This window comes from Sceloporus undulatus, chromosome 3, assembly GCF_019175285.1.
Source record: "Sceloporus undulatus isolate JIND9_A2432 ecotype Alabama chromosome 3, SceUnd_v1.1, whole genome shotgun sequence".
In the NCBI taxonomy this organism is placed as follows: domain Eukaryota; kingdom Metazoa; phylum Chordata; class Lepidosauria; order Squamata; family Phrynosomatidae; genus Sceloporus; species Sceloporus undulatus.
Genome location: NC_056524.1, coordinates 210,415,930 through 210,428,867, shown reverse-complemented (window position 1 = coordinate 210,428,867; position 12,938 = coordinate 210,415,930). Strand labels below are relative to the sequence as shown.

The 12,938-nt window shown below is 41.1% G+C and overlaps 1 protein-coding gene across 2 annotated transcripts in view; it reads right to left on the bottom strand.

The window, feature by feature from the left end:
- The window catches only part of SLF2 (SMC5-SMC6 complex localization factor 2), a 34,322-nt gene extending 21,546 nt beyond the window's left edge, over positions 1-12,776 (bottom strand). The window contains exons 1-5 of one of the 2 annotated variants that reach the window (XM_042457623.1): positions 12,627-12,776; positions 9,875-9,918; positions 6,979-7,640; positions 5,684-5,741; positions 1,249-1,766 (exon numbers count right to left, since the gene is read on the bottom strand). In XM_042457623.1, the coding sequence (XP_042313557.1) occupies positions 1,249-1,766; positions 5,684-5,741; positions 6,979-7,640; positions 9,875-9,918; positions 12,627-12,709 (1,365 nt within the window). In that variant the 5' untranslated portion in view covers positions 12,710-12,776. The remainder of the gene's footprint in view (positions 1-1,248; positions 1,767-5,683; positions 5,742-6,978; positions 7,641-9,874; positions 9,919-12,626) is intronic. The other variant, XM_042457624.1, reaches the window with a different exon arrangement.
- Positions 12,777-12,938: the final 162 nt, after the last annotated feature.

Genomic DNA, 12,938 nt, shown 5'->3' with positions numbered 1-12,938 from the left:
TCAGTAACCCATGCCATCAATAATGTCTAGCAGCTATCATCATATATTAACTAAACCTGGATTTACCTGGAGAAATTACAGCATAGCTCCTCCCCTAGTAAAGATCAAGAATATATGCTGGCAAGTTAGAGGGACAGTAGACCTCTCAAGCATAATATTTTGTATTTTTAAAACTGCAACATAAGAAGAAGCAAGGCTGGGGTTTTTGTATACATACATTTATATCAATATTTTATTTTATATTTTTGTTATGGCTTGATACTACAGTGGTACCTCGGGATACGAAATACCCAGGTTACGAATTTTCGGGATACGAAAAAATCCCATAGGGATTTATTGTTTCGGGTTACGAAAGTTTTTTCGGGTTACGAAAAAACTCCGGCGCTATTTTAAATGGAGCCGCGACAGAGCCGCGGCTTTTTCCCCATTAGCGCCTATGGGTTTTCGGCTTACGAAGGCTTTTCGGGTTACGAAAGCGGCCGCGGAACGAATTATTTTCGTAACCCGAGGCACCACTGTACTGTATTTTGAGGGTCTTAATATGCAGTATGGCAAATTACTTATGAAGGCTGTAGAGTATACCCTTAAATAAAATGAATAAAGAGATAGTTTGCCAAGAAACTACCAGATTTCTGCATCATTGTATGTTCATGGACCTATCCTGCAGATGCACACTGCACACCACAGCTATTATAGCTTCTAAACTCTGATTATTCCCTTGGATCAGTACACTGGTTGGGACAACTGCAACACTAACTGGTTTGGAGTCATGTTGTATGTGCATGCTGCTAAATCTCACTAGTTTTTGGAAAGAGACTGTACTGCTATTTGGTAAAAAGTGTGCTAGCCCTGGCAGTTACCATGGAAACCTGTACAGAATTTTTCTTTCCCCAGCCATGCTGTACAATACTAGCCTTCATAAGGCAACCTCATCCAACACGAAGACAGTGTGCAATTCAAACATAACAACATCCAAGTCAATATATTATGGTGTAAAAACTTGAAATTAAGCCTTGTGTCTACGTATCCAACTCTTTTTAATCTTCTCTTCCCTGCTAGAGATTAAACAAGTTTCTCAGTTTGCATTCCATGGTAACTGTAATTTAAGTAAATTAGGATAGAAGAAGCAAGGGGCAAGAAGGGAAGAAGTATAAGGCTCCTTTTCAGTTGATAAAACGTGGAGGATTTTTAGTCCAAGAAAATAGCTAAATGAATTTCTAAGATAAAAAGATTATTTTATCCACTTACAGAAACACTATGTGATAGATTCACAGTGTCTGTTATAATATCCTCATCATTTATTTGTCCTGGGTTTTTTCCAGATGATGTGGAACTCTGAGCCAATATTTTCTCAAGTGGCAGTAGCTCTTCATCACTGCTGTCAGAGATTTCTTCTTCACTACTAAAAACACTTTGTTTTCTACTCATTGTACAAGCCTTTAAGCCAGAACCTTTATTGTTCAATTTATGCAAGTCAGATGAAGATTCATGGGCAGCGACATGCTGCCATTTTTCTGATAAAGATGATACAACCTGGTCAGTGTTTTTTGAACACAAAAGAAAAGTGTTGTTCCCAGTCTGTTCTGCTTCTAAAGAGATCCTTTTCTGTTTTTCAGGACACTCCTTATGTTTGGATATTCTTGATAAAGTTGTAGAGTTAGTATATACTAACGGGCATGGCTGGCTTTTTCCTCTATTGACAGTTTTATCAGAGGTCCACCTTGAACAAAATGCAGCTTTTGAAACTTGTACTGATGAGGATTCATCTGTAAAATAAAAGTAAATTAATAACTATACAGTATAAGGCTTCTTAAAAGTGTTCCCTGAAAAAGTTGTGTTTAGGTTGACAAGTGACATTAAAGCCATCAAGTGCCTCCATTCTGCAAACATCTGCAGCACCACTGATTAGAATGAGTAGTTAATACTTACTTAGAATGTTTATACTGTGTGGATTGTGCCCTTCAGTGTCACAGAGAATGCCAGTGCAATAAGATACCACTAAAGAATGTTTCCTTTGGCTCCATCAGTGTTTGCTGAGGCTGATAGAGACTAATGGCAAGGAAATTTAAAACACCCTCCAGAAAGAATTTCTCTGAGTCTCTCTCTAATCAACAAGCATTTTGGTAGTACAATAATGGAACTTTTTTTTTTAATTTATACAGTCAGCCCTCCATATCCACAGATTTTTTATCCACAGATGTAAGCATCCACAGTTTGAAAATATATATAAATTCCAAAAAGCAAACCTTGATTTTGCCATTTTATACAAGGGACACCATGTTACTGTGCTGTTGTATTTTAAAGCCCTACATGACTTGGGCCCAACATATTTGAGGGATCGCCTGCTCCCATATAATCTGCCCTGCACCCTCAGGTCCACTGGGAGGAATCTATTGCAGCCTTTAAAAACCTGATTAACTTCTACCTCCCAGAGGGCCTTCTCTGCAATCGCTCCCAAACTATGGAATGGTCTGCCAGACGAGATCCATCAAATTGCCAGCTTAGACAGCTTTAAAAAAGCTGTCAAGATGGATCTCTTCCGGCAGGCCTTTCCTAAATAAAAGTGCCCGGCCACAGAATGACTGCCCCTCGCATCATGTATCAGCCCACCACTCTGTCCTCGCTGTATTTTATTGTGTTTTTAATAGATGTTTTAATTGTAATTTGTTTAATCCTGTTTTAAGGGGGGGAATTTGGGACATAATTTTGTAAATGTGGATTTTAATGTGTTGTGAGCCGCTTTGATTGTCTTGTAACAGAAAAGCAGGATATAAATATAAGTTTTATTATTATTTTTATTATTTATTTATGTATTTAATTGGACTTGAGCATCCACAGATTTTGGTATCCACCGGGGGTGGGGGTGTCCTGGAACCAAACCCCAGCAGACACCAAGAACCTAACGTACTGAAAAACACCCAATAATGGGGCTGATTGTTTGGGCTGACTTAGTGGTTATTACTGCCCTTTGATTTATTGCAATTAATGTCTATGCATTTTCAGAATTAAACAATAGCACATACCAATATTAATTGTAAACTGATTGGGAAACAGGTCACTAGGCTTTATCAGCACTGAAGAAATAATGCAGTTTGACACAGCTTTAACTGTCATGGTTCAATACTATGGAATTCTGGGAATTCTAGTTCTGTGAGACGTTTAGTCTTCTGTCAGATTGTTCTGGTGCCATAAAAAGGCATTCCATAGTGGATTATTTCTGCAGTGTGGATGAAACCCTAGAAAACTGGTTAATGCTTGGTCTATCCCTTCATTTTTGTCAAGTTCAAGTTCTTCTTCTTTATATATAAATTTTTATTGAGTTTCACTGACATAAATAAAAGAAAACACAATCAGTCACTACTTTCTTGACAAACCTTAATACAGTGGTACCTCGGGATACGAAATACCCAGGTTACGAAATTTTCGGGATACGAAAAAATCCCATAGGGAATTATTGTTTCGGGTTACGAATGTTTTTTCGGGTTACGAAAAAACTTTTGGTGCTTTTTTCGGCTTTTTCGCACAGAATCGCGGCTTTTCCCCATTAGCGCCTATGGCAATTCGGCTTACGAAGGCTTTTCGGGTTACGAAAGCGGCCGCGTTACGAATTAATTTCGTAACCCGAGGCACCACTGTATACTAACTCTCACCCAAACTCCCTCAATGTGACAAAACAAACCTAAACATACAAAACAGATCTAACCATCATGATCTTCCACATTTATCTTTTATACAATCATCCTTACATTCATTCCACATCCTTCTGAGAAGTCAAACTTCCTGGTTTCTGCTTAGTTATACTTTGCTGTTGCTTGTGTTGCTGGTATTTCAGGGGTTTATTCTCATTCCCTACCCTTAAGTAGTTGTGAATAGTTCGATTAGGAAGATCTCATGTGTTTGTATATATCTATCCATCTCTATGTATGTGTGTGTGTGTATATGCACACATACCCCTGTTCATACATCCATCTTTTGTATGCATATGTATATAAAGTAAATATATAGAGTCCCCCCCTCTCTCTCTGCCGTGAACATCTTATTTCTTAATTGTTCCTTATTTACCCCCACAGGACAGATATTTCCCCTCATTCATTTTCATAGAATTGTGTTGACTGATTACTCAGAAAAATGGTCAATTTGTCGATCAGTTTTAAAATCCATTCATTTATAGCTGGAATTTGTTGTTCTTTTCATTTCCTAGCATATATGATTCTAGCTGCCGTCACCATATGTGAGAGGATTCGTCCAAATTCTCTTTCTGCCTCCAGATTCAGTCAAATTAGCATTTTTAATAAATAAATTTCTGGTGATAATGAAAAGTTAATATTTAGTGTTTTTTTTATTTTTTACATATGTTCTTCCAATATTTTTTAGCCTTTACACATGTGGTAGAAGTGCCATTTTCTCCCTCATATTTCCAGCAATTGTTTCTTGAACTGCCATATATTTTAGTTAGTTTGGCTGGCGTCAAGTGCCAACTATAAAAAAGGTTGTAATAATTTTCCTTTATTTCAGTACATCTAGTGAACTTGAGCTTTCCCCCCCACACTTCTAAAACAGCAATAATAGATTTAAGATATCAAATGCTGGAAACCAAGTATATCCTCGGATTTTTGCTCTTTCCTACAATGAATACTAGGGCTGAATTGGCACTGCATAAGTAATCTGGGTTGAGACTACTTTAACTGCCATGGCTCAATACCATGTAATTTATTGTGGCACCTGAGCTCTCTGACAGAGAAGGCTAAACATCTCACAAAACTACAGTTCCCAGAATTTCACAGCTTTGAGACACATCAGTCAAAGTGGTATCAGCCTAGATTATTTCTGCAGTGTGGATGCAGCCTTGGTGACAGGCAGAGGAGAGTCATCTTGCAAAAAGATGAAGAAATGGCAAAAAGTATAATTAGATTGTACAGGCATCCCTTAAAAAGCATTGACCTCTCAGGTGAAACAATAAATAGCAATTACTGGTAGCAAAATGCATTAACAACTGTGAAATAATATTTATACTTCATTATCCGTATGGCAGAATAACATGAGAAATGGTATACTGCTTTCATAACATCTCCAAAATAGAGGTTACTATAGAGATATGTCAAAATTTGGTAAGTAACACATTTGGATGCTGCAGTTGTGTTCTACCATTAACTAAAACTATCAAGAGAAAAATTACTGGAAGAGAAATGGGAGGGATGGCTGAAGCATGCTTTTATCTGTAGAATCTTATGGTGAAATACTCTATCTAGAATCAGAAAAAACCAGACATCCCCTCCAATAACATTTCTCATTACTTGCAATCAGGTAGAGTTGTAAGAAATAGCTCATTTGGCACAACTACTGCAAATCACACAACATGGCAAATACTCGGACTTACTTTCATGTATATGATAGTACTGTATATTAATTAAGGTTGGCCCTTCAGATCTGCAGCTTTAGGATCCTCAAATTCAATCATTTGTGGACCATCACACCCCATGTTATTCAACTGCAGCGATATGCATGTGAGCACTGAAATTATGGGGTGCAAATATTTGTGTTTTTTCACATCTACAAAGAGGCCTAGAACCAAACTCCCACAGATTTAAAGGGCCAACTGTACATGTGAAGCCATCTATTGGGAAGATGCTATAGCGAAGCAAGCAACTTGTAATCTCTTCTACATCACTGGTTCTGCTTGTACCTGAGAAAGATTCCTGCGAAGTCAAACAAGATCTTTCTTTCAAGATATTTCTTGTGTCCTACAAATAAGAATAGAAACGATTTAACAAGTCTTTTTAGAGTAATTATGCTTGAATCATTTGGAAAACAATAATTTATTATAATTTATTGGGCAGTAAAAAATAAAATAATAAAAAATGCAATTTGTATAGGCAAAGGTCGAAAACCAATTACTAATCCCAACCAAAGTCAATTCATTGGCATGCTAAATCACAAGCCGACACTTACATAAATCCCATTAATACATTTTGTCTAGCTAGGATGAGCAATTGGATTTAAGCCATATTATCTTAAAGCAATTTCCACATATTTCCTCACTAGAAGTATGAACCAAGCTCACTTAGCCTAAAAATGGAGAAGGCTCCCTTAGCCTAATATCATATGCCAGGGAGAGGCAGCAACAGATGGATCCTCGCTTATTTCCCTATAGTTATAGCAAACTCAACCCTTTTGGTAATGAAAAGTTAAAAGAAAACTTAATTCTTCCATAAATGAAAACTTTTTTTTAAAAAATGGAAGTATCAGCGAGGGCTGTGTTGCCACTAAAACTTTCAACTGAACTATGTCCATAAGTACTGTCATGCTACAGGAAAATTTACTGAAAACTTCAGAGAGATCTCATGCTCACAGAAACCTCTACTAATGTTCTTATCGCGATACACAATATAATATATGGGCTAAGTGAATAATAGCAGAACGAATGCTATGGAAAGGAGTAGCAGGAAATTCCTTTATTACACAGCTGAAATGATTCTATTCTACATAGCTGAATATATTAGTTAAAATTTTGTCAATCTCTGACCAACCAAAAAGGTCTATATAAATGCTAGACATTAACCTTTTGTTGTTGTAATACATGTACTTGAGAAGTTTGTATTGCTAGTCAGTGGTAACTTTATTAGAGAACTCTCCATCTGTGAGATAGGTTTGTGTACCAATATACATACATTCAGCCTGCAGACAATTTCTTGGAAAGTACAGCAACTTTCAGATCACAGAAGTTGGCCATTCCACATAAGGAAAGCAGCAAGGCTCTGGCCAAAACTAAAAGTGACACATCACAACCAGGCATACTACTTTCCAATTCTTAAGATTGTGTATAATTGATCATGCTCCAAAGTTCAGCATGCTAAAGGTACCCACATATCTTATTTTATGTTAAAATATTACAAAATGATTCACATAACAGAAAAGGTTATACATATACTATGATTTTAAAACTTCATAAATTTGATACTTACTACTTCTTTAACATACCTGATTAGGAAAGGTACTTCCTAAGTCTTTCTTTCCAGAATCAAAAGATTGCTGCTTAGACTGCTTCCTTTTCTCCTTTACTTGTCTCTTTCTGCAATGAGTTTCTAATGATAACTGAGAACAAGGACTATCTGAACCAGGTTGCAGCGCCTTGGAACACACTGTTTGCTTGTAGCAAGATGCAACACTCTCTTTGTTCAAACTGTCATTTTCTGAGGTGGAACCCCATTTGCTCAAGTCTGAGCCAGTCAATTCCAGATCCATACAGTCCATTTTACATTCTCTACCATTTTCTACTAATGGTGATCTTGTTTGAATAGGGCATTTACCCTTCTTTTCAATGTTTTCTGTGCAAGTGTAATCTTCTAATATTAAAGAATGATCAGAAGAGCCATCCAATGCAAAGAGTTTCCGTACAACAAAGCTTGGATGTGTAGCCTTTGTTGGAATACAAACATCATTGTCTGGATTGTCCTTTTTCTCTAACTTTGCACCTTTGAAAAGGGCCTCAATTATAGGGCTCCTGTTTGGCGGAGGTGTTGGGAATTTTCTTCTTCTCTTTTGCTTTGGAGAGTACATGTTTGTTCTAAGGTGCTCTGTACACATGACTGAAAGGCCACCTTTCCCATTTCTTTTTTCTGGTGAACACAACACAGTTCTGTCTTTATAAACAGATGTAAAGAAAACAAAACTAAAGGTTAGTCTTCCAAAATTAAAATAATATTATGGGAAGAAACACAGCCTGAAGGCAAATTTGTCCCTTGGATTTAAATAAGCCACTGAGACATTGCAGTTTAGAGATCTGTTGCAATATGTTCCTCAATTTATGAACATTTTAGTTTTCATTTGCCAAACATACCATTTATTTAGGTATTTATAGCCCGCCCTTCAGCCCTAATGGCTTTAGTTCTGTTTCATACCACAGACCAGGTACCATCTATGTCAGAGATCAGCAACCTTACTGGATCTTAGACCTTGCCTCTCTGCCTGTATTTAGCAGCAAACTGTGTCACCAAAATCCCAATTTAAAGCAAGCATTTTGCTTGTGTTAATAGAAGGAGGTGATGTGCTTCTGAAACTTGACAGAAAACTTATGTAAACCATTTAAAGCAAACATTTTTCTTGTTTTAAATGAATTCCATTTAATTCCTTGTTTGTCACTAAAATTTCGTGGTATGATTTGCAGCTGAATTTCATCAGCATGGTTTGAAGAGGCACAAAAACAGCCTTGGGCTACATACTACAGTAGAGTCTCGGTTAACCGACCTTCGGTTATCCGACACTCCAGATTATCCAACGTCCCTCACCTCCCCTTCCCTCCTCCCTCCCTCCTTCCTCCCTCGTTCCCTACTTACCTTCCTCCACAGCCGCCAAGTCCTCTCCTGCCTTCCTTCCCTTCCCCTCAAAGGACTCCGAAGAGCCCTTTGGAGTAAAGGGGAGGTCCGGGAAGAGGAGGACCAGCCGGGTGCCCAGGCCTCTTCTTCCCTGCCTCCCTTTCCTTTCCCCCAAAGGACTCCAGGGAGCCCATTGAGGGAGAGGAAAGGCCCGGGAAAGAGAGGTCTGGGCCCATGCCGAGGCTGCATCCTCGGCCTGGCTTGTCCTCTGTGGCCACGGAGGACAGGCCAGGGCCGGGCACCCAGGCCTCTTTGAGGAGGCTGCATCCTCAGCTTGGCTTGTCCTCCACGGCCATGGAGGACTGGCCATGGCCAGGCACCCAGGCCTCTTCGAGGAGGCTGCATCCTCGGCCTGGCTTGTCCTCCGTGGCCATGGAAGACAGGACAGGGCCAGGCACCCAGGCCTCTTCGATGCCCACTCTGCTCTAGCACTTAACATGGTTACATGGGGCATGGCAAAACACATGCTTTGTCAATACATCCCAAATTCAGTCTCTAGAATGGTCAGAAATTATTAGTGTAACAATATGGCAGTCAGTGTAGGCAATACTGAGCTTGATGAATCAGTGGCATACCTGGTATAAAGTAAACCTCTTGAGCTACTCTCCTACATTTGAACTCTCACCTTGAAATGAGCAAGTGTTTACCAAGGTGTTACTACAGATTTGGATTACACAGCTTAGAATCTAAAACATGTGATCCAAAAGCAGCCTAAACTTTGGCTCAGACTTTACAACTCTAGTATATGAAATTATGGAACTGAACTTTTAAATTTAATTCAAAAGATTAGGATTGGTTCCAGACTTAACCACAGTTCAATTATATCCACTGAAATCAAGAGGATTCAGTCAGTCTTAGCACAGGTCCCATAGATTCTACCCAGTTTGTTCTAAGTATGGGTCATCCCTCATATCTGTTTAACATCCCAACCTGAACATTCATACTTTAAAAGCTTACGGACCCACACCAAGAACTAGCACTCTGCTTGGGAATGTCTAAAGATCCTGAACCCTAGGAATATATGATATTATCACACTCTTAATGCACTGGGATTTGTCTTATGTTCTATTTACCAAACAGGAGAAGCAATAAAACAAGAGCCTGATACAATGCATCATATCATGCATTTAAAGCATTATTAGTTGCTTCCAAACCTGCAGCAAAGTGAAGAAAGCTTCCTGTTGCACATAGCTGTACATATTTTCATGGAAAAATGCAACATATGAAGGGGTTGCAGAACAATCTTACAAGAATTAATTGAACCAAGGGTCCAAAACACACTGCAGAAATAGTCCAGTTTGAGACCGTTTTAACTGCCATGGCTCAGTGCTAGGGAATCCTAGGAATTGTAGTTTATTGTGGCACCAGAGCTTTCTGACAGAGAGGGCTAACTGTCTCACAAAACTACAGTTCTCTGAGTTTCCTAGCATTGAGCCAGGGCACTTAAAGTAGTCTCAAACTGGGTTATTTTTGCAGTATGGTTTGGACTCAGGTCTACTTACCTTGTTTTACAGCTGGTTTAAAGAAGTCAGTAATACACTGGTTTCTGTAAGAGGAAAAAACAAAAGTCATAATAAATGATAAGCTATCTAAACATGATATGACAAAAATAAATCCAATGGCATTACTGCTTCGGATCTGTGAATGAGAGTCCTACCATAGACTGATCACAGGCTTAGAGACTAGAAACAATCAAAATGTCCACTCTAGTCCAATTTCTGTTCTTAGAACCAGATGCCAGTACAGAAGCCCTGATCTGTATTCACACCTTCAGAGTCCACCCTACTTCTTCTCAGACTTCCAATAGTGCAGGCACACTTTCTATGTTCCAGGCACCTGCACCAGGTGAGACCAATGCTAGGGACGCCACCGATAGAAGATAGTGGAAAGAAAGAAATCAGATGACTGGACTCAGTCAGGGAAGCCATGGGAAGCCATGGACCTGAGCCTGCAGGACCTGGGCAGGAGGTCTTGGAGATGTCTCATTCACAAGGTGGCCATGAGGTTGATTGGAGGGCTGTTAACAGCAACAACAAGGTAGTCTCTCAAGTGTCATAAAGGAAGTGAAATAACAACAACTTAGAAAATAATTTTTAAAGGAATATACCATATATACCTGTCTATAAGTCGACCTAGTGTATAAGTTGAGGTCAACTTTATATTTATATGACCCATGGATACGTCAAGAGTCAGACTTAAGCGGTAGCCCAGCTGGGGAGAGGCTGCTGGTGATCGCTCGCCCTTGCAAGCCTGTCCCCAGCTAAGCTTTCCCCCATGGAGGCAGCCCAGCCAGGGAGAGACTCCAGGGCGAGCGTTCGCCCTTACCAAGCTCTCCTTAGCTGGGCTGTCCCCCGCGGGGAGAGACTTGGTTGAAGGACCTATTGCCCCTACCCAGGATTCTGGGGCTATTCTGGGGCAAAAATTTCTCAACTTATAGTCGAGTATATACAGTAGATATTTGGTCATTATAATCATACTTGTTGCTGTTTGTTGCTAACTGCTCTGGAGTCAACCCTGACTCATGGTGACCCTGTGCCTGGGGCCTCTTCAATCCCATCCCCCATCCTCCACTGATCTGGTTAGCTCTTGTAGATTCATGCCCATGACCTCCTTGATTGAGTCCATCAAAGGCAACAGAAAGAGAAGACCACAACATGCCAGCTTGATAGGCTAGAATCACAGAGTTGAATCACAGAGTTGGAAGACCCCAAGGGCTATCCAGTCCAATCCCATTCTGCCATGCAGGAACCTAGGCTGGGGAGTAGAGTAAGGAGTAAGATGTTTTTACAGGAGTGGGAATAAGGAGTAACAAAATATATTTGTTGTTCCTTATTCCTGTTATTATACTGTTCATGCAAACACCAAAAAGCAATTTTATTATACTGCACTGGGGAAGGGACTGGGGGGCAAAAAATACACTTACTTACCTACTTATACACACATGTCTATGCCAGCCTTGGAAAGCAACCAAGGCTTTTCCCCAGGGCTAGAGTAGGAGTAAGGAGTAACCCCAAAATCAGCACTACTCCCCAGCCCTGGCAGGAACTCACAATCAAAGCATCCTGACAGATGGCCATCCAGCCTCTGTTTAAAGACCTCCAAGGAAGGAGACTCCACCACACTTTGAGGGAGTTTGTTCCACTGTTGAACAGCCCTTACTGTCAGGAAGTTCCTCCTAATGTTGAGGTGGAATCTCTTTTCCTGCAGCTTGCATCCATTGCTCCATTGGGTCCTAGTCTCTGGAGCAGCAGAAAACAAGCTTGCTCCCTCCTCAACATGACAGTCCTTCAAATATTAATCACTATCAATAACTTAGTCAGAGAGGCCTGAACTCGCAGGACCTAAGCAGAACAGTGAAAAACAGGGGGGTCTTAGAGATGCCTCATTCCCAGGGTAGCCATGAGTAAGGGTTGACTCAAGGGCAGTTAACATCATCATCATCATCATCATCATCATCATCATCATCACCACCACCCCAGAGCCAGCTTTCAGAGGGTGCCTGAGGGTGCATCACCCCCTTTAAACACAAGAGGACGAGGCATTGCAAAACGTAGTGCCTTCAGAAAGTGTAGGGCATTAGAAATTAAAAGCTACAAACATCCACATAAATATAAATCCATGCTTGTTACCACATTTTTGCACTAGGCTCTTAGAGTGCTGCTATTCCACTCTGACTGCCCTGGCTGCCTCCTGGTGCATTCTGGGGCTTGTAGTTCAGTGAGGCCTAAGAGCTCTCTGGCTGAGAATTCAAAAGGCACCCTCCTTAAACTACAAGTCCCAGAATGCAACAGGAGGCAGCCAGGGCGGTTAAGAAGAGCGTAGTGCGGTCATCTAGTACAGTATGTCCCGCTCCGTGCAAGGGGCATTTTAGAATTCCTCCCGGGCAGAAGGTTAAGATGGAGGACATGCAAATCCGTGCTTCTTAGCGATGCTCCAAATGGAGGACATTTGAGCACTCCTCCCAGACAGAAGCCTGAAATGGAGGGCATGCCCTCGAAAAAGAGGACGCACGGTCCCCTGAGTGGGGAAGGCCCACAAATACAGCGGGGCTGGCAGGAGCGCTTTGGGACAAGTGCAGTCCTACACACTGATGCCTTCTCAGCAGAAGAGAGCGGGCGAGGGAGGTGGAGATCGCGCAGCCTCCCAGACAGTGCGGGCTTGTTTGAATCTGCATGCCGCCTTTCTCCCAGAAGGGAGCCAAGGCGGCTCACAAAGCACACAGCAATCACTAGCACGTTTCTATAGCGGCCTCACCTGCTCTGTCTGCCGCCGTCTCTTCGGCCCACTGGCTTCTCAGGAGAAGAGCCGGCGCTCCCGCCATTAAGGAACTCAGCCATGGCTCCTAATGACTCCTGGGCTCAGCCTGAGGGAAAGCGAAACCAAACCCCATAACATTGCGCCACCTGTGAGGGACAAGGCGGAGGCCCTGATTGGTCGAGCTCAGGGGATACTTCTTTCCAATAGGTTGACGTAAACCCATGAGGCGGGGTTTACGAACGGGAAGCGCTATCCCTATTGGCTGTGGGAGACATGGAATGGTCTGTTTCAGAGTCTCTTTTCAATAGG